The following is a 20,982-nucleotide window of genomic DNA, read 5'->3' as shown; positions in this document are numbered from 1 at the left end:
TAATTGTTGATTGATAATGATTGAAAACAATCTAGTCTTACCGGTTACATAAAGGCACTTTGTGTATAAAAATGCAAAATGTAGGTACCTATTCCTAAACTAATAAATATAATAAAAGCGGAGGCTTACCATTTAGTATCATTTTGACTTAAAACTATAAAAAAAAAATTATAACTCTTTTTTAAAGATCTTGATCATCGATATAACTGGATATAAACGATTTATATTTAAATCTTACCAAATTATTTTGTCTCAATTTTGAATTCAATTCTAATATAGCAACTTATTTCAACATGGCCGCCAGTAAGAAATAAATTACAGATAACAATATCTGACTAAAGCATGTATTCTACTTACTTATTTAAAGTCATAATTATCTTGGATTTATTATTTCATTACGTATTTCATTTGATTAAACGTCAACGACCTAAATAATTTTGATGAAATAATCGCATCAATAAACAAAAAAAAAAAAGAAGTTTAAGTAAGTTTTTACTTATTTGGGCGAATCCAATTTAGATTTTTTTTTATTGACGTACCCTTCTTATTTTGAATGAACATAAATATTTACGGCGTCAAAATAAAAGTAAGTTACGTATTTATTACGTGTAGTCTATGTTATATTAACCAATTTATATTGTTTAAAGATGTTGTCATTTATAAATGCTATTTCAAGAGTCTGAATTAGTCTCGAGAATTGCGAAAATTTCACTCGCCTCAATTACGAATCATTTGGCACGTTTACATACAAACTAATCTAGCGGAAAACATACTTTAACTTACACTAACAATACTTATCCTTCAGAACTCTCTTCAGAATCTTACCAGCCGCATTTTTCGGTATCTCCTGCACTAATTGCGCGTGTTTCAGCTGTTTGAACGACGAAACTTTCCCGTTTACGAATTCCATTACTTCTTCCGGCTTGACTTCTTGTCCCGGGTACGGTACAAAGAAAGCCTTGGGCACTTCCCCGGTTTTACCGTCGGGAACGCCTAATACAGCGCAATCGGCCACTTTCGGGTGGAGACGAACTATCGTTTCCAATTCCGCTGGGGCCACTTGGAAGCCTTTGACCTGGAATGAGAAATTTAATCATTTATCATACATATATATGGTCAACAGTCTTGAAAAGACTGAATGGCCACATTCAGCTATTTGGCTTAATGATAGAATTGAGATTCAAATAGTGATAGGTTGCTAACCCAACGCCTAAAAAAAATCCCAAGCATATCCCTTAATCGCCTTTTACGACATCCATGGGAAAGAGATGGAGTGGTCCTATTCTTTTTTGTATTGGTGCCGGGAACGACACGGCACATATATATACACACATACAATTTCCACGTCTATATCCCTTGCGGTGTAGTCAGAGACAAGAGTCTTGAAAAGACTGAAAGGCTTCGGGCTTAATGATGGGATTGTGATTCAAATAGTGGCAGGCTTGCCCATCGCCTATAAGGAGTTTATTAACCTTTTTCATAGTCGCCTTTTACGACATTTATAAAAAATATTTGAAGTAGTCCAATTATTAATAATTTATCAATACAATAAATTAGCAAAAAAGAGACCTTAATGAGAAAAATAAATTATTATTTAAAAAATAATAGGAGTTGTTAATCGAATTTTTTGCTTTCTTGGGACACCTTAAGTCAAAACTACAATTAACGAATTTTTATTTTTTGCGTTAAATAAAACATTTTAATAATCTCACATTATGAATCATTTATTTACAATATGTACATCATAGCAACCGTTACCATGGTGGATATTACATAGAGTAAGTATGACTTTATCATGGAGTGTGTAACCAAAGGGTAATATATAATAATAAGTACCTATATGACATTTTAAAACTCAAATTTATAGTGCATTTTCAGGATTAACAATTTTATACTCAGAGTCAACTTTGTGTGATGTTATCTCGAGTTTGGGAGATTATTATATTTAGTAATTCATATTTACCAGAGTCTAGTATAAAATTGTCTGAAAATTTACCTTGATTAGTTCCTTGAGCCGGTCCGTCACATACAAATACTTTCTTTCATCATACTTTCCAATGTCACCAGTCTTGTACCACCCGTCTTCCGTGAAGTCCTGCTTAGTAGCCTCTTCGTTCTTGTAATATCCTTTCATCACGTTTGGGCCACGGAACCAGATCTCACCTTCCTGTTGAAGAAACCATTGAGGAACAATTGATTGACTTACCAAATTCTTAACTATTATTAACATGTATACATGAAATTACGTCTATATCCTTGTGGGGTAGACAGAGCCAACAGTCCCGAAGAATGATAGGCCACGTTCAGATGTTTGACTTAATGATAGAATTGAAATTGAAATAGTGACATGTTGCTAGCCCATAGCCTTAAAGAAGAATCCAAAATTTATAAACCTTAGTGACCTTTTGCGACATCAATGTGAAAGAGAAGGAATGGCCCCATTTTTTTCTATTGGTGCCGGGAACCACACGGTACAATCATTGAAATAAAATTTAAAACCACGTGACTTTTATTTGTAGTTGAATCTTTCTCCTGGCTTAAGTCCCAGTTGCATCCTCACCACTCTGAAGACGAGCCCAGGACAGTGATCAATATCTCTTCCTTCTGTTTAAAGGCACTTAGGTTCGAATTCATCGTGGCCATATTTTTATGTCTCTTTAGTTATATTATTTAGTTTCAATGCTTACCGAAGATAAAGGAAAACATCGTTAAAAATCATGGAGAAATAAAATCAAATTCTTACCTCACCAGGTCCTAAGGCCTTCTGAGTGTCAAAATCGGCTATCTTCACTTCGCCTCTAGACATGACATGGCCGACCGAAGCGTGATTAGTGTCTTTGTTGTCACCTATTGAAATACAACTGCTCGTCTCTGTCAGGCCGTAACCTTGGCGGAAGTTGAGATTTTTCTGGAAATCAAAAAAGTAAATTCACGTTTCGAACATAGCGGACTTGTGGAACACTTGGGACATCTGTACTATTATAACTAGAAAATGTTTTGACAAATAAATGATGTGATTGATTTATTGATACATACATATAATCACGTCTATATCCCTTGCGAGGTAGACAAAGTCTTGAAAAACTGGAAGACCACGAGAACAAAAGAACAAAGTTCAGCTATTACGCTTAATGATAGAATTGAGATTCAAATAGTGACTTACCTAGCTAGCCCATTGATTAATTAATTTCTTTTTTTTTTTAATGTTTGTTGTGTACTTGAAATATACAGAAGTTATCAACACAATACGCAAACCTCAGACAGCTGGGTCTAAGGATTTTGAATTTGACGCGTAGGGCAAATGGTTTAGGAGTGCACTATGAGAGATTTTCCGAAATAAATGAAATGCAGAGTATAAATTAATCATACTTTAAATAATAAGGTATCAGTGTAAACCTCTATTACAAACATGTATAAGTAAGTACCTGTAAGTTATATTAAAAAAAAACTTATTCTTTATTGTCGAAAGGAAAAAAAAAAGATTTACAAGGTGCTGTTACAAGTTTCATTAAAAAGTACATTTGGACATTGAAATAAATACTTTCATAAGTTATACGTAAGTATACATTATCAATATCTCTAATGTAAGTTATTTATTATTATAATAAGACGGTAACAAAATTAACATATAGAAGACAAAGAGATTGTATGCATGTAGAAGCAAAAGATATTGTGTTTTGAAAAGTTCAAAGATCAAATGTATTTTATTTTTAACATCTATGTTAATTATTACTGTGTTTAACATAAGAACATAACATTCTGACACGCTATTATATGTCACCTTCTCAAAAAGAATATTTGTTAAGCAGACACACAATTATAAATATAATCTTTAAAACCCATAAAGTCGACTATATTCTATAACTTAGAAATTTGTGCTTATTTTGTTTACATAACATGGAAATAGACATTAAAGTTTATCTAGTCTATGCTTTGTGCTTTTTAGATGGAAAATAGATCAAGAGGTTGTATTCTTTTTTCAATTGGTACACGGCACCAATATAAACCGTTTCATATATAGGTACTTACAGAATATAACCAATAGACTTTGACCAATTTACAAATTGAGTAAACCATATCATTATTTAGTGCATGATATAATGTTGTTATCGTGTTTGTGTTTACGTCGAGAGCAATATATTTAGCACGCTAATCTTATCAATTATGCAATAAATACTTAAAGATAAGTAAATGATTTTGTGTCTAACGTTATTATACAAACTAGTCTTAATTATGGAATTAAAAAGGTAATTCGTCACAAACAATATACAAATCCTTTCACTTTATAATATTACTAGCTGTGTCCGCGACTTCGTCCGCGTGGAATAGTTAATAGTTAATAAGGCATCATTGAAGGATAATTAATTTTCCCCGATTTTTTTCACATCCTCCAATAATTCTTCGCTCCTTATAGTTGCAACGTGATGTTATATATCCTAAAACCTTCCTCGATAAATGGTCTATTCAACACAAAAACAATTTTTCAATTCGAACCAGTCGTTCCTGAGATTAGCGCGCTCAAACAAACAAACTCTTCAGCTTTACAATAGTAATATTAGATTTGAGAGAGATTATAGGCTAAAACAATACTCACACTCTTCCTTAATACTGCCTCAGCATCTTCCTTAGCAAGTGGCGCTGCACCACTAATGATGCAGCGGACAGGCGACAGATGTTCAGGCGTCACCATCGGATGTTTACCGAGGAACACCGCTGGAATATTATGAAAAAAATATCCGATACACATGCATGTAATTTAACAATTAACTAATTCCAATTTATATTTTGTTAATGTACCAAATAAACGATTTTTCTTTCTATCTTTCATGTGAACAAAAAAATTTTTTTTTTAAGCGCGCTTTTTGTTTTAAATAAAGGTTTAATAATAAGAGACAGCCAAAAAAGGACGGCTTAAAGGATAGCTAGAGTAGGAATAGAACAGTAACTTGTAACTTCCAATCTGTCTAGTAAAAAATCAATCTAGATTTGAATTGAATACCAATAAAATATCGTATCGTTTCGTGTCTCTAACCATATCGTAAAAGGTGACTTAGGGGATAGGCTTATAAACTTGGGATTCTTCTTTTTGGCGACGGGCCTAGATGGGATAGATAACACGTGAAAAGATAACAAACTTACTTTGGTATTTATAATATTAGTTGAGTGTGATACGTAGGTTCTATTCTGTAAAAATATATTTTTTTACTTGTATATTTAAACTTGTCTTACCTATAGGTGGGACAAGAAACAGCGCATCAGTCTTATATGTAGCGATAGTCTTAATATACACCTCGGGTTTGAAAAAGGGTAAAGTAACTATTTTGCAGCCCAAGTACAGCTGATTCAGCATTTGCACGTTGAAGCCGAATATATGGAAGAACGGAATGACGGCGGTGAAGGCGGATTGTTGAGTAGCTGAAAATAGAAATAAATATATATATTTATGGTTATTTTAACTATGAAGCTAATAAAATGGGATTGTTCTTCGTATGAACAGTCGTCTGAAACGAAATTCATCCCCGCTTTATTTCTGGTTTGTGTGAAGAGCGATCATGTTTATTTGCATCTCTTCTTCATCCTGGCTTTAGTCCCGGTTGCATCTCCATCCCTCTAAAGAGCCCGGGGTAAGCCCTTGACAATGGATAGTGGTAGATCCGTCTGATCTCCGCAACCTTTGCAAGGGAACCTTACCCGTATAGGATTATGGTTTCCTTTCAAAATTGGCTTTCCCTCACCGTAAGAGCATTGGTTAGTATTCAAACTAATGTATATAACTTCGAAAATAGTCATTGGTACATGACTGAGGTGTCATTCAAGCCGTTGCCTTTATGAATGATTCGACCTCTGACGCTCTAGGCGACTGTACTATGTACTAACTTATAAAACGTACTCATAAAAACTATGTGTGTGATACCGTGATGAGAACTTACATGGGGCGTGGCTCGACACGCACTTTGCCAGTATTTTCTATACATAGTTTCTTATTAAAGATTAAAATGACTCATTTACGTACCAGTAGTCTCCACAACTGCCACGACTTCAGGCATCGATATCATTTTGTTCGCCGCCACCGCACTTCTATGTGTCAACTCCACGCCTTTAGGAAACCCAGAGGTGCCGCTAGAAAACGGTATACACGCTACATCGTCTGCTGTCATCTTAACTGTCTTCAAACATTCCGTATCCACGCTCAAATCTTCAGCAAACTCGGCGAATTTTATAGTACCCTCAGGTACGCTGTTGTCTACGAGTATTATAGGTATTTTGAAGTTGATTTGCTTCAAACTTTCTGATACGTTCGCGTATGTAACTTGCGATGTGACCACAGCTTTGCAGTCGATCAGTTTTAGTTGGTGTCTTAATTCCTCTGCAAAGAGAATTAAAACAAATTTTGTGGTGACATCTCAAACGTCACACGACATCAACCAATCACAGCGATGGATATGACGCGCTCGGCCAATAGCAGCGGAGTCTGAAGCGCGCAAGCAAACATTTCATGGATTGGACCAATAATACAAGCTGGGTCTCAACAAGAAATACAGAGATACCATATTTTTTTCCTTTAATATTTTTATTCTCACATAATCAATGAGAAAGTTGAAGAGAGTTATAATCTTAACTTTACGCCATGCAAAGAAATGGGATAATAAATAAATATATATGGGACAATAACACAGATTGAGTTAGCCTAGATAGAGTAATCAATTTATTATGTGATGTTTTTGAGAGAGAGAGAGAGAGAGAGAGAGAGGGTGGGATGACATTGATTAATTACCACACATAACTACAAACCTGGAGTATACAACGGGTTCATAGGACTAACTACACATCCAGCCTGCAAAGCGCCGAGTACCACACACGGGTATTCGGGTACGTTAGGCAGTATCACGGCAACATTGTCCCCTTCTCTCAATTTTAACTTCGTCCGCAGTGAAGCGGCGAACGACATTGTCATTCTATGTGTCTGTGCGTATGTGAAACCGCGCCCTGTGATGCCACATACCTGAAAAAATTTAATTATTTAAGGGAAATACTTAAATTCGTCTCTATTTCTAAGAATTAAAGACTTCACAATAATGCGAGCTGGTAACCGCTATCACGAGATTAAATGCAAATGTCCTCAATAATCATTAAAATTATAAGTAATAATTGACCTTTGAAATGCGTCATAATTGTGAGATACTGTGGGATTGTTAGTATAAAACCCAGTCACCAGGATGTCTAGTCACAATTAACCTCCCAACCTGTCCGATAAGAAAGCCAGCGTATTGTTATATTCTACTGGGGACCCGCCCCGGCTTCGCACGAGTGGCATTATAAACCTTGATCAGAATACACTCTTTCCAACATTTCAACAACAATCCGTCCACAACTTTCTGAGATTAGTGAATACAATCATGTATCAAAACATCTGTGCGAAGAAAACTTTTAATAAGATGGGAGTTATGATTTTGTAAGATAAAAAAACTGAGAGTCAATCACCCGTCTCGTAACAAGCTAACCAAAAGATTTTAGGGGGAATAAAAACATTGGAGAATTGTCTGTTTTTTTTTCTTCAGACTTTGATACAAAGTCGCCTAAGGTACAAATAATACTTGAAGGGTTGGTAGATAAATACATTCTCTACTACACTAAATACACGTCCACTCCTGAACATATGCCTCCTCCAACGACAGTGTAATTTTCTTCAGAATAATAAAACGTTTTTTAACATCTTGCTTCAAACATTTGTCATATTTTTTTACTAATATAGACTTCAAAGTCATTGTCAACAGTATGTGAAAATCAGTTAAGTATAAATAATTCATTTATGCATATGACTATTGCTGCGGTGGTTTACATCCTACTACTATTATAAAGGCGAAAGTTTGTATGGATGTATGGATGTTTGTTACTCTTTCACGCAAAAACTACTGAACCGATTACCATGAAATTTGGTATGTAGGTAGCTGAAGACCCAGAATAACACATAGGCTACTTTTTATCCCAGAGTTCCCGCGGGATTGATAGGGTTTCCATGCGGACGAAGTCGCGGGCGGCCTCTAGTAATACATATCTACATACAACAAATGTTAAAAAGTGTTGTAATTTTTCAATGTTGTAAGTTTATATTATACACTATTATTTTGTGATAGTAAGGTATTAGTAGTAGCCTTTGAGAGTTATTTCTATCTAGTACTTATTTAATTAAAATATTATCAATATATATTTAGAAAATATTGAGGAAACATGATGGTTAATCAAATAAATTTACCTTAGTTATACATATATCCTTATAGTTTCGAAATTGTAGTGCTACAAAGACTCCATGCTGACCGATTGTAAAAATTATAGAACTTTTCATAACCAAGGACACAATAGCGAATTTAATTGAATATTGTCTAAATATTTTATCTTATCATTGGATAACCGGATATTAGATAGGTAAATACCGAAATATCTTAACGCCATATCGAGTACTATTATCTGTTTTCGCACAGTTAACTAATATCCGAGATATAACCCTAATTTCATATTCATTTTTTTTTCTATAAGATAGCGCGTAGTTTACGTTTTAAAAATAAATAATTATAGCGAAAACCTTTGTACTTTAAATGAGAAGATTATTACTGTGACCTTTAATCAAAACATTTTATTATTTTCACACTTATATCATACATTTTTATCTCTTTAAGTTACATCCAGCTGATTATTATTTACGAATCATAATACTGTTGCAATTTTTTTTTTTTTATTTAATAAGTATCTGTGGGGCTAGCATGCGTGGCACGGCACTCGCCTCGCTGTTTTTATCGCGCGTTAAACTATCGCTGTCCCTTTTCACATCATAATGAAAAGCGAAACAGCGAAATGTACCATGCTAGCCCCACTGATAACTATAATGTATATTTCGGTAAGTTAACAGGTCCAATTTGTTTGTTATGAAAATAAATTCAGATGGACTTTGTTCGCCAAATTATTTTAAACACATTTCACTCAAGCAATAAGTCAAGAATAAAAACAAAGTCATTATACCTTTGAATGTCAATATACTTATTATTCAATATCATGAGTATTCCATTCAGGCTAAAATATTTAAATATTATAAGTAAACTAGCTGTGCCCGCGACTTCGTCCGCGTGGAATAATTATTTTGGGCATCATAATTTTTGCAAACATCCTCCTCGGCTTTATCAATTAAATAGCTGCTAATTGTTATGCGACTTGGCGACGACTTGGCCCACATCATTACCCGCGACGGAACGGAGACCGTATAGTGTGATGAGAGGCCTTTGCCCAGTAGTAGGATCTTACAGGCTGATACTTAATTTACTTTAAAATAGTAATATCTTCTAAGATGTTCATTGAAATTAAGTGATATCAAAAACAGTTGTGTTTACAATTAAATTCTCATAATCAACAACAATCTTAAAAGATAGACATAATCAGTTTAAAAGTAGGTAAGAGGTAAAAACAGGCGGTCAGGCGGTCACGCGTATTAGAAAGAACGCTGGTTCGCCGTATTAAATGTTTCGCTGCAAATTGCTTATAACGACTATATCTCAAAACCTATTCGTCTGATTTATATACTGTAAATGGCAATTTTAGTCTTCATGAAAAGCCGAAAGTAATAAACATATTTATTTGGATAAGGATTAATACTGAATTAAAGAAAATTGGTTTCAAAATTACTTATGTTTATAATGAAAAAATAATCTTAAAAAATGAACATAAAAGTGGTTATTGTAAGTAAACCTTAAGAGATAGATATATGCTCTCGCGGACTTTTTTGCGGCAAAAAATGAGTACTTCACATCTTTAGTACATTGTTTTACTATATCTTTGTTGGTTTGCGCAGCGTTCGCGCGGAAAGCTCGCAGATGGCCGACTCATTCAACTTTCACCTGCATTGTTGACGTTTTCCGTAGGAAATCCGGGATAAAATGTAGCCTATAGCCTTCCTCGATAAATAGACTATCTAACAGTGAAAGAATTATTCAAATCGGTTCAGTAGTTTCTTAAAATGTAGCCTATAGCCTTCCTCGATAAATAGACTATCTAACAGTGAAAGAATTATTCAAATCGGTTCAGTAGTTTCTGAGATTAGCGCGTTTAAACAAACAAACAAACAAAACAAACTCTTCAGCTTTATAATATTAGTATAGATATTTGTTAAACTAATTTTACACTATTATCAAAATATTTGAAAGTAGTGGGTGCTTGTCTGTATGCAGTGTCCATGGCAGATGGTGTGATCACTGCGTATCTCTGAGAAAGGTGATTTCATGTACATATGTATGTATACAAAAATTTTAAAGAAAGTACCTTTTACTTCAAAGCTCATCTCTACTGCTTAACATATAAGATACTGTTAAAAAACTAAGCAACACTAAGTGGACATTTTGGATCCACTTATAAAGGACACACTGTTCTTAGAGGCAACTAACTTATAAGTGGACCTACCATTAAACTATTGTTTACTTGGTCCTCCCTGTCCTTTCTGTTTCCATTTTATTTAAAAAAAAAATGCTCTAATAAATGCTCCTGTAACATCCCCAGCTAAATATGGTGTTATTCATTCATTCAATTCTACTGAATGAAATTTACATAATTTGACATAAATTTACAAACCGTAGCAGTCTTGTCCGGCCACCTGTCCAGATTTTGCCATACAAAATCACACAAGGTCTCATTGGTCATTGGAATGTCTCTATATACAGACTTCAAAATGTTACTCTCAGTACTTGAGCTACCATGCCTTATGGAAACCGTTGTGGCAACACCCTGTTTCTTGATAATCTGCAGAACTGCTCGTCTCAATGACATTTTTGCTTTATTCCTTTTTCAGCGTGAGTGTCACTGGCCTGGAAAGTTTTATTTTTTATTATTTAATTTCAAATTCAGGGTTTTTCTTGTGTTTGACCAAGAATTATTTTCAAATTATATATACCTACATGTAAACTAATGATAACTAGGTACCTATATTGATTGTCCACTGTGTATAAGACTGTAGTTTGTTATTTATTTATCTAGCTTAGCATTATATAGTGTTCTTAAATCTCATCAATAAATTATTTTAAAATCCTGTTAACATCTGATTTTCAGAATATAATTACATATACTGACAGAGCACTTGTTGGCATCTTCTAATTATATATACCATTTTCATACTTAAATTTACCAATACATATATACTAAACTTACCTAGGCAGTATTTTTGTTACAATATCACAGTTTCAAGCCTTGTTAACTAATTTACTCTCGCCAACATCCAACGCGGAGGCAATTTGCGGCGAAAATGATTAGAACGGACCAAACAACATCAAGATATCGCCTTGAACACAACACGAACTCGCAAACTGGACTTTGTAACCGGTCGACGAACTATGAAACATGAAATGAATGAAAGACAATTACAAGCTAATTTCCATCTTGACTATAAAGTACCTAGTCACGGTTTTCATAAAAACAGTTACAACATCGATGAAAATATTAGATTATCTCTAGTTATTTTAGGTAATAATCGTTTATTTATTCTGGTTCACATCCTAAATTTTATTACTGAATGTGAAATACCTATATCGTAATCTAATGCTATTCCTGCTTTTCTTAACTGATTAATTCAATCATATTAATATTAAAAATGTAAGTAATAAATCTTGCATATTATGTAAAAAAAATATCAAAACATTCTAAATTCCAATCTCAGATTCCAATCCAACCAAAACAAAAACAAAGCACGGCAAGGTCGTAGGTACTAAATCTCCCTTCCGTCAAAATATGTATGACAGTATTGACAATGATTTTTCAATTGACGATCGTGATAATGGCGCGAATTTAAAATTTTAATAAAATCTAGCTCAACATAAGTGCCAAATGTCATGTCGATTATAAACGAGTGTTACAGAAATCTTAATTTTAACTACTTTTACTAAATACATATATACAACTCTGGTTTCTTAATTCTTATTAAAACCAGGTCGTACTTATTCGATTACCCCATAAAATAATTAGCTAGGAATGTATATCTAGTATAAATTAATAAACTGCCGTAGGTACACGCCAAAAGGATCAGGGGACTGTGTGCTCTTATAAACGCAAAATACTTCATACTCTTCCTGCGAAATGATACTTAACTTCTTAGTTTTCTAATGTGTCCAGTTGATATGCAGCATACTTAAGACCTTTTAAGTGTTTGGAGTTCTGGGGAGGGCATGGCCCACCGGCCCCTCACTAAGACCGTGCCTTATATAAGTTGTAGGGTTGAATCAAAAATAATCATTAAATTTTTTTAATGCTTTATTACAGTAAATAAATACAACGGTTAAAAAAAAATCAGACCTTGTTTCTATTGTTTTGGAGCGGTACTTATTTTAGCTTTGAAGTCATGCCAAATTTTTTAAAATAATACCAAGACAGTTTGTCGCCTGCAGACAAACTTCACACAAAAAAGAAAACCATTGGTTCTCTGGAAGCGACTGTACCAAAGTTGTAAACTTATAAAACGACATCTATCGACTTAGCCTGACATCACATGACGATTTGATGTACGCGTGGCGCACAATAAAATACGGCTATAACGATTTTTGCTCATGCATCTAGTCATTTTTAAAAATTAAATGGGTCACATAGAAAAGTATACACACCTACAATACATTTTCAATATATAGGTGTGTTACTAAGCGCCTCTCGTGGGAAGTGGATGAAACCACGATTCCTCGAAGCTATGGTAATGTACATATGTTAATGGTAATTTTTCAGTTACAGAGAACTGCATCAAAATATCTAGAATTTTTACATGAAGAATTGACAAAATTGTTGTACTTATCAACCTTAACAAAAGAACTCAAACTGATATAGGTAATATGTAATACAATTTCCACAAATATGGCTCAGAATATTGCAAAATGTAAGTTTTAACAAGATGTTTCGCAAAGATATAATAATCACTTAAAATAATTGGAATAGAACTGCACTGCCTGGATAGCGTAAAGTAACGCTTCTTTGCAAAACATCTCGTAATAAATGTTTAATGTATCGAACTATCTACCTATAACTGTTTAAAAAAATCGTGTGAGATGCTCATACATTTTAAAATTAATGTAATTAATTTATATGGTGCCGTTATTTTTCAGTCATTCATCATTGTTTGTTCTAGTTAAGATTTTAGTCACACCTTGCGGGGTATCTTTGCCGAAATGTTTTTTTTTTAAAGTGACGGTCACCAGGCTATTCAAGGACGATTGTTGTCCCGCGGAATTTGTAATGCAATAGAGAAAAATACGAACTTTAACAACATCAATCTCTTCTATTAATTACATAGATTGAGTTACTTTCAACATTGAATGTGAAAAAAAGGAAATTGAAATGAAGTTATCAAGAAAAACATTTAAAACAGCTGCATTTCATTATAATATTGGTGGATGTTTCTAAATGACTAGCTGATATTTTATGTTTTGGTATAACACTAGAAATAAAGAGAATCGAATGTAACTTAACCTAAGAGTACAATGAAAATTTGTAAGATATATGGTTATATTTCGAAATTTAATAAGTACTAATATTATGTTCAGAAACAAACAAGCACTGCTAACATAAAAGTAATACAAGGATATGCGTCAATATGGTTATAAACCGCAATTAACATTATCTTTAAAGATATTAAACCATAATTCGAGACATCTCGTAAAAAAAAACAATTTATATAATGTATTTGGCCTCTTAAGCTTTTAGAGTTACATTATTTAGATATAAACTTATAAATTCGACACAATTAACAGAAAATACATTTTATACTATATACAGTAATTAAATATAAGTATTTTACATCACAGAAGTCTGAATAATAAGGTGTTCTTCTGCAAAGGCTAGATTATACATAAAAATGGAGGAGTTGGATACCCGTACACACATATACAATAGATAATTCCTTAAACTAGCATTTATGGCTTTATCATTATAAAAAACACCATCTTATTATTTCAATTTCTGTGAGAATGTACCTATATTTCATTTCTGGAGCCTCACGTATTGACATCCAACAAGCCTCTTTCATATTCGGTGATACCTCTTAATCAATAAAAGTCTGCATTTCTGTTAAATGTGGCATTTGAATAACTTTTAAAAACTTACTTTCGTTACGTGTCAATTTAAACGAAAGTTTGTAGCATAAATAAATTCGGCAAGGAATTATACATAATTATCATTGACTGTAAATTTACGGCTTGTAATCCAATGAGCATTTCTGAATATTGTTCTGATAGTAAATTCTACAGTCATTATTCACTGAATTTTGTTTCACATCACTTAAATTTTGCCAGATTTATAAACATGGTATTATTCTTTTAGGCGATGAGCTTGCTCTTTTCGAGACTGTTGGCTCTGTCTAACCCGTAAGGAATAGACACAATAGACGTGCACATTTGACATAAAATTCCCTAGCATAAAAAATGTGTGTTTATTGACGGAGAAAGATTGGATAAAAGTAATTTGTTTTGTCTTATTTATTATTTATTAATATGACAAGATATTTCAACCCTTTGAGGGCATTCTTGGTATCCCATAGCGTAACATCTGGATTTAGCTTCAATTTGAATCACACTAGATAAAAACAATTTTTTTCTCTGTCACAGCAACAAAAATTGTGTTATTACTATTATATGTTTAGGTTACAATAAAAATAAAAACTACAATTTTAAATGAGACTAAAAGAACATTTCGCAACGATTATCTTAAAAAAAAAACTGGCAAAAGATTTGATGACCATTTCACACCTCTTTTTACAGATAGCAGATTCAACAACTTAGCGCCATTTTACACTGAAAATAGGTCGCTTATCTTCATCGCGAGCTTGAGCAGTTTCATTAGCTCATCTAATCCAAATCAATCTTCGTTTGATAGTAACTCCGCTGAAAAAAATTAACATGGTTAACAACTTAATATATGGTTGAAACAAATTTATTTTTACAAATGCAATGTTGCCAGCCTTCTGGGCACACTCCCGGTTGATGGTATGCAGAGACAGTACAATTTGTAAATTAAATTTTAGTATGTTATATTTTTTTTATTAGAAGTTTTAGTTTGATTTCAGCAAAATATTTAGATATTGTATTATAAAGGTACATTTAATAAAAAAAAAAATAAACTGCTGGAGCTGCAGGTTTCACAAATGTTACAGGGTCCAGCTATCTCAGTTAAATTTAATATACATATATTCTGGACAATGTGTCTCGTGATTCCGACGGCGGCTTTTGGACGAGACCACTCATCTTATTCATGTGTGACGTAAAAAACGACTAAGGGGATAGGAATTTATCTAATGCCATATTTTACCATGATTCAATATGAGTTAGGTTCCCCTGTAAAGATTGTGTAGATCAGACAGGGGTCGCTTTGTGTAAAAACCTGAATTGGTTAAATCAACCAAAGTTCATGATCAAAAGGCGCACCCTGGACTTCCCTCCACAGATGAGGATTCATTCATTTATTTAATCACATCTATATCCCTTGCGGGGTAGACAGAGCCAGCAGTCTTAAAAGACCGAGAATTGTGATTCAAATAGTGACAGGTTAGCCCACCACCTTAAAAACGCAATACTGTATTTTATGCTTTACATCTCTGTCAAGGAAAGTTTCAAGTTCAGAAATTCCCATCGGAACGAAGCTGGGGGCAATAACTAGTCACGAGTCTATTGAAAGTGAAACCAACTTCGACTTTAAACTCTTTCTACACAAGGAACACACGACAACAGCTAAATCAAAACAGTTTGATTATCAAGTCGGTTTGTTGGCAAACATAAATTATTTGTGTTATGTAAACGTGACAAACACAAATTGATTTTATTGACGATGCCTTGTGACTCAGAGGTTGTGTGTTCCAATATCACTACAATTAAACTAGACTGCAAGATTGTTGGAAGTTTTTTTTGTACATCATAGGATTGATTGGTTTCAATCATTCATTGTTGTCTTGTCATCTTACACACATTCCTATATAATCACGTCTCATCTCTAACGGGTATAGTTTCGAAAAGACTATGAAAGGCCACGCTTGGCTGGATAACTTAATGATGGAGATGAGAGAATGAGATTGTCATCTCAATCTCATGAGAGATTTGAGATGACAATCTCATTCTTGATGATGATGAGTGACAGGCTAGCCCTATCGCCAACCTGTTTTCATCCTGATTTAAAATAATATTATATTGCTAAAGCATACTTTACATAAGAGCTAAGAACTGATGATAATCATGAACGAAAATTCTTATTACAAAATGTTAATTAAAAGAGACATGAATATGGATGAAGAAGTGAGCTGCAGGGATCGTGGTAAGTGGACAGATATAGTCTCAGCCTTTCCCACCGGGATTGAGTGTCGTGTGATTAATGTATGGAATATGCTCTTACCATAAATTACTGGAGATTCCCAATATCCTCTTCGAACAATCGCTTCCCACCTTTCAGTATCTTTTCCGTATTGGCCCCGTGTTTCTTCATGTACTCCTCCAATCTTATCAACCACTGTGCCCAATGCTCTCTCAGTTTATCCGTAGAGAGATGGTAAGCATCCGCCTTAGAGCCGTCGGTGTACGCTATGACTAACAGTGCGTCGCGAACGTTCAAATGTTTGTAGTTAAGGTCGTTGCACACTGCGCCGAAGTACGCTGCCACTTGAACTGGATTGTCGTATGTTAGAGATATTGATTTGCGTGGCTTGTCGGATTTCTTCCATTCGATTAGGGTGGGTTTGTCTCTGTAATTGTTAACATTAATATGGTTATACATAAATATAATATGTATTTTTTTTACCCTGTTAACAAGGTCAGACGTCCATCACACCGTGTTAACCTGACCTTCTCAGTATTATTTTCAGTCATTCATACAATTTAAATATTAATAAATATTATAGTAACCAAAGACAACTCTTTTTCCGCTATCCACGAGTGAGAAGTTCTCACTCGTGGATAGCGGAAAAAGAGTCCTACACAGAGAAAAATACCAGATGTCTTTGGTTACTATAATATGTATTAATATTTAAATTGTATGAATGACTGAAAATAATAAAACCAATATTATATATCAATAAGGTACCTATGGTTGGAATAAAAAATGTTTAAAACAGTATTTACGCTTTGCTATGCTGAAAAAATTACAAAATTAGTAAAAGTCAACTGAACATTAAACAATATTCTCTCACCAAGACGGATAATGTGTAACTTTTCGTGTAGAAGACAAAATGAAATTTTGAGTCACTTTATCTAAATATATTATAGTGAACACTGACTGATTGACTAACTTAATAACTTTAATTTGTCATGAAGATTCTTAATGTGGTTTAGGGAGTTAAGGGAATATGTGTCGCGTCTCGTTTTAGTGTGTAAAGAACGTTAATGGCAAGATGGGCTTTACTTAAAAAAATTACCAGATTTGAAGAGAAGGTTTTACGCCGCTATTTATACTTATCTGACCTGAATGATCTCTATGAAGCCCTATGTAATGTTTATCTTTCGTTCATAATGATAAAGACATCATTCACTATCAAGGTTATCTTTTTTGGAATTTCGTACAACAACAATAAAGAGATTAATTCTGATACAAAATAGATTAGTGTCAGTGACTTTATGAAAATAGATAAAAACGAACAAAACAATGTAATCAACTATGCATGATGTTGTTTGCCGATATTTGGTTAGTACTCGTAAGTAGGACCACACAACATTATAGTGCAATATCATTCAGAGAAATGTAAAACTGGTAGCCCTGGTTATACCCAAACACTCCACCCCATGAATGTCGTAATAAAGCGACTAAGCGAATAGGCACATTTACCTAGGGCCGCTTGTGCTTTTATCCAGTATGCGCGGGTTTCCCTTGCTGAGGTTGCGGAGGTCAGATGGTCGCATCAATTTAGAATCCTGACTTAACTAATCCCGATTCATGGTCAAAAGGCACACCCCGGGCTCCCCTACAGAAACTTGAAGTTGTACATAACTGGGATTAATGTCGGGAGGAAAAATAAGAGGAGACTATTTCGGAAAAAGAAAGAATGAAGATGAATATTTAATAAAAACAAAAATTTTGGTCTATGAAAAAGAAAAGGCATGTGTAATCAGAGAGTTTGTACATATAGGAATATTCATTTAATTAGGATTTTTCAAACACAGGTCAAGTACAGGTATTGTGATAACAGTTTGTTAAACATTGTTTACAGCAAAATAAGTTGTGGATTATGTGGAAAATGGAAAGACACTAACAACAGTAACAGGAAAAATAAAAGCATAATTGGATGAGTGGTAATGCTATTCAACTTGTGAATGAGAGGTAACTGGATTTTAATCATCCCGCTAAGTAAAAAAGATTTTCATTTGTCCCTCTACTTAAAGCTTTTGTATGGATGATGACTATTTCAGAGTTGCTTTGATAATAGCAGTAAAAATTATTAGAAAACACTCACTCATAATCAGCAATGGCATCAAATATCCCCCTGTACTTGAGAACTGGATGTACCACATTCGATTCTATCGCTTTTGGTGAAGATATATGTTTGAGAACATCGGCGACAGACACCCACACTCCTTCTACTTCCTTCTCGATCCGCAATTGTGTTTGAGGTTGTGTGAAGTAGTTCTTGAGAGTGCTATGGAATTTGGTGCCAACTGCCATTTGAGCTGTAAAATTTAAAAAAGAAAAACTTTATGCAATACAGACTTTATTTTTGGTGACATTTCTGCGGAAACAATAAAAAAAGTATCAATTACCCTCCATCACAGTCAGGTAAAAATTCTCAATTTCTCTCTCCTATTAAAAATATGGTTCCACTTGCTTAGTCTCTTTGGCATCAGGGGTGCGGGGAATTTTAATTTTAATTTTTACTACATAGAGTTCAATTTACATGGCCTGTACTGTACCTTCATATGAAGCAGTGAATAATTTATCTATTTTAAGCATCTAACACTTCTGTTAGGGGCATGATCCTTGCCTTGATCATTATTTGGGGTGTAATTCTTGCCACACCAGATTAAGATTGTATTTTTGTATTGGGTTATATTACCAGTAAAGGTATTTGTTTTAACAGATAACTGGCATATGCTTAAACCTTACTAAGTTCCCTGACTACAAAATGCATTTGAAGATAAATTTTTATTGCTAGATTTTATATAGAATTGTGTGATTGTGTGACTATCATGACAATTATTGATAAAATTCAAACATACTATTTATAGATAGGTAAATTGTTATACCTTCATAAAACTTGTCAAATTCAGCCTGACCCATTTCAGCAATCCTCTCCTGTTTCCACTTCTCCAAAGCAGCCCGAGATTCTTCTGTCATTGTCTTATTCAATATCAGCGTTACCGAAGGATACTGCTTAGCAAAATCATTCTGGTGTTGCTTGATCTGTAAGATTCTATCTTCACTGGCATACCCTGGCTGGGCGGGAGAACTCTTCACTGCATTTCTAGGTACAAATGTCTTTAAACCCCTCACTTGTAAACTATTAATTAATACACCAACAAAATTGACACTATTCCTTGTATTCTGCCACATTTTGGAAGTAGATAAAACAAAATTGGAATACCCAGTCAGCACGCACTTCTCGACTGCATTTTTCGCGTGTTCTAACTTCGTATTTTCACTTGTATCGATGTTGTTTTGATGAGATTTATTTTTAGCTGCAACAAAGATAACACATGAGTATATCAAACGGCGCCAACCGACTGAACTACGTCTGTCATATGATTTAATTGGCAACTACGGCGCACGAGCCGCGGTTTCTGAATAGCTTTGGTGAATATTACAAAAGATAAAATTACGCACAAAATTCATCACCACACGACAAACAAAGTGTAAACCGTGTCTGTCATCACTACAATTAGAGCCAATACTTCCTTTTTCTCATAGAAAACAAGCAGATCAACTTTTAAATAGAAAGTTGTAAACCAAGTACAAGGTTAATCAAGCCGTACAAGTGACTTACCAGCGGTTTGCAATCTCTTCTTTCTTTGTTTGTTTGTCTCCAACAAGGGGCCGAACAGATCTTTGTTCTCTTTATTGTATAATTTAATTTTTTCAGCCGGTTTCAAGATAGAAGCTGGATGAACCACTTTGCTCCTGACAATTTGTTTTGCTCGACTTTCGTATGAAATCCTCCGGCCGATTGATGAAATCGGTCGAAACATGCCTACTGATTGACTAATTTTGATTTTTACTCAATATTACGAGTAAATGAATTAAAATGACAAAATTTCAAGGATTTTTTTATTTAAAAAAATGCAAATTATTCTTTGACTGCACTTTATTTCCTGAAATTGAAGGTGAAAGAAGGAAGTTTCTGAATTTTGAATGAATGACATGAACAAAATTATGAACTTTCAATGTCAATCGGTTTTGTCAATCAAAGCAAAAGGTTCACTTAGACATTAACAAAAAAAATTTTACCTAAATACATAAGAATGATTGTTTGCCTACTTATCTAAGTTCGGAATTCAAATATTTCACTCTATATATTTGAAAGTTTAAAGTTTATATAATTTTAATTTTTTTTACCATATTCTATCTATATTCTATTCTATATTTTAAACTCGTGTGAATCTGAGTCTAATAGCGCCTTTTATCTATCAAACCGTGCTTTTTCAGTCTTTTATTTTTTTGAACTGTCATTAGATGGCGCTACTGTTTCAAAAGTTACAGTCAAGGAGTTTCGTTCAAGTTTCAGCGGTGATTTCAACTGTCAGTTACCTAAGCATAAAAATGTAACAGGCGTGGCGCGCGACTTCGTGCGCCGTGAAACGAAATCTTTTTGACTAATAGTGGAAAAAAGCTGATGTTATTTCGCATGTTTTGTTGCTTTTTGACCTTTTTCCAAGTAGATTATCTACATTTACTTACTTACAATTTTTTATACAACAAGATTTAAGTCGGACAAAGTAACAACTAATAACTTAGGTACTTATTATTAAGTAGTTATATTGAATAGGTAGGTACTTTTAATACTTTACAATC

At 33.8% G+C, this 20,982-nt stretch overlaps 2 protein-coding genes across 2 annotated transcripts; both read right to left on the bottom strand.

The window, feature by feature from the left end:
- Positions 1–542: 542 nt before the first annotated feature.
- Positions 543–11,716, bottom strand: LOC106130295 (uncharacterized). The gene is made up of 10 exons (XM_013329108.2): positions 11,557–11,716; positions 11,185–11,364; positions 10,612–10,844; positions 6,793–7,003; positions 6,014–6,367; positions 5,230–5,415; positions 4,595–4,713; positions 2,744–2,908; positions 1,997–2,167; positions 543–1,075 (listed from the first exon to the last, which is right to left on the bottom strand). Exons 3-10 carry the CDS (start codon positions 10,804–10,806, stop codon positions 785–787), a joined length of 1,692 nt encoding a protein of 563 aa, XP_013184562.2. The 5' UTR covers positions 10,807–10,844; positions 11,185–11,364; positions 11,557–11,716; the 3' UTR covers positions 543–784.
- Positions 11,717–12,261: 545 nt separating this feature from the next.
- LOC106130315 (mitochondrial genome maintenance exonuclease 1) lies at positions 12,262–20,313 on the bottom strand. The gene is made up of 5 exons (XM_013329134.2): positions 19,958–20,313; positions 19,221–19,652; positions 18,434–18,647; positions 16,387–16,732; positions 12,262–14,888 (listed from the first exon to the last, which is right to left on the bottom strand). The coding sequence occupies exons 1-4, from the start codon at positions 20,157–20,159 to the stop codon at positions 16,393–16,395; spliced, it is 1,188 nt and encodes a 395-aa protein (XP_013184588.1). The 5' UTR covers positions 20,160–20,313; the 3' UTR covers positions 12,262–14,888; positions 16,387–16,392.
- Between the last annotated feature and the right edge of the window lie 669 nt (positions 20,314–20,982).

The sequence above is a fragment of the Amyelois transitella genome, chromosome 15 (genome assembly GCF_032362555.1).
Source record: "Amyelois transitella isolate CPQ chromosome 15, ilAmyTran1.1, whole genome shotgun sequence".
Classification (NCBI taxonomy): domain Eukaryota; kingdom Metazoa; phylum Arthropoda; class Insecta; order Lepidoptera; family Pyralidae; genus Amyelois; species Amyelois transitella.
This window is presented reverse-complemented; position numbering and strand designations above follow the sequence as displayed.

Bases quoted from the DNA above. Each gene is read 5' to 3' on its own strand.
- LOC106130295 (XM_013329108.2), bottom strand. From the start codon at position 10,806: ATGTCATTGAGACGAGCAGTTCTGCAGATTATCAAGAAACAGGGTGTT. The intron at 2,909-4,594 runs GTGAGTATTGTT...TTTGATTTCCAG, and splicing joins AGGCAGTATTAAGGAAGAGT to AAAAATCTCAACTTCCGCCA. The intron at 1,076-1,996 runs GTAAATTTTCAG...TTCTCATTCCAG, and splicing joins GGCTCAAGGAACTAATCAAG to GTCAAAGGCTTCCAAGTGGC.
- LOC106130315 (XM_013329134.2), bottom strand. From the start codon at position 20,159: ATGTTTCGACCGATTTCATCAATCGGCCGGAGGATTTCATACGAAAGT. The intron at 19,653-19,957 runs GTAAGTCACTTG...TCTTTGTTGCAG, and splicing joins GAAGAGATTGCAAACCGCTG to CTAAAAATAAATCTCATCAA. The intron at 16,733-18,433 runs GTGAGTGTTTTC...TAACAATTACAG, and splicing joins GATGCCATTGCTGATTATGA to AGACAAACCCACCCTAATCG.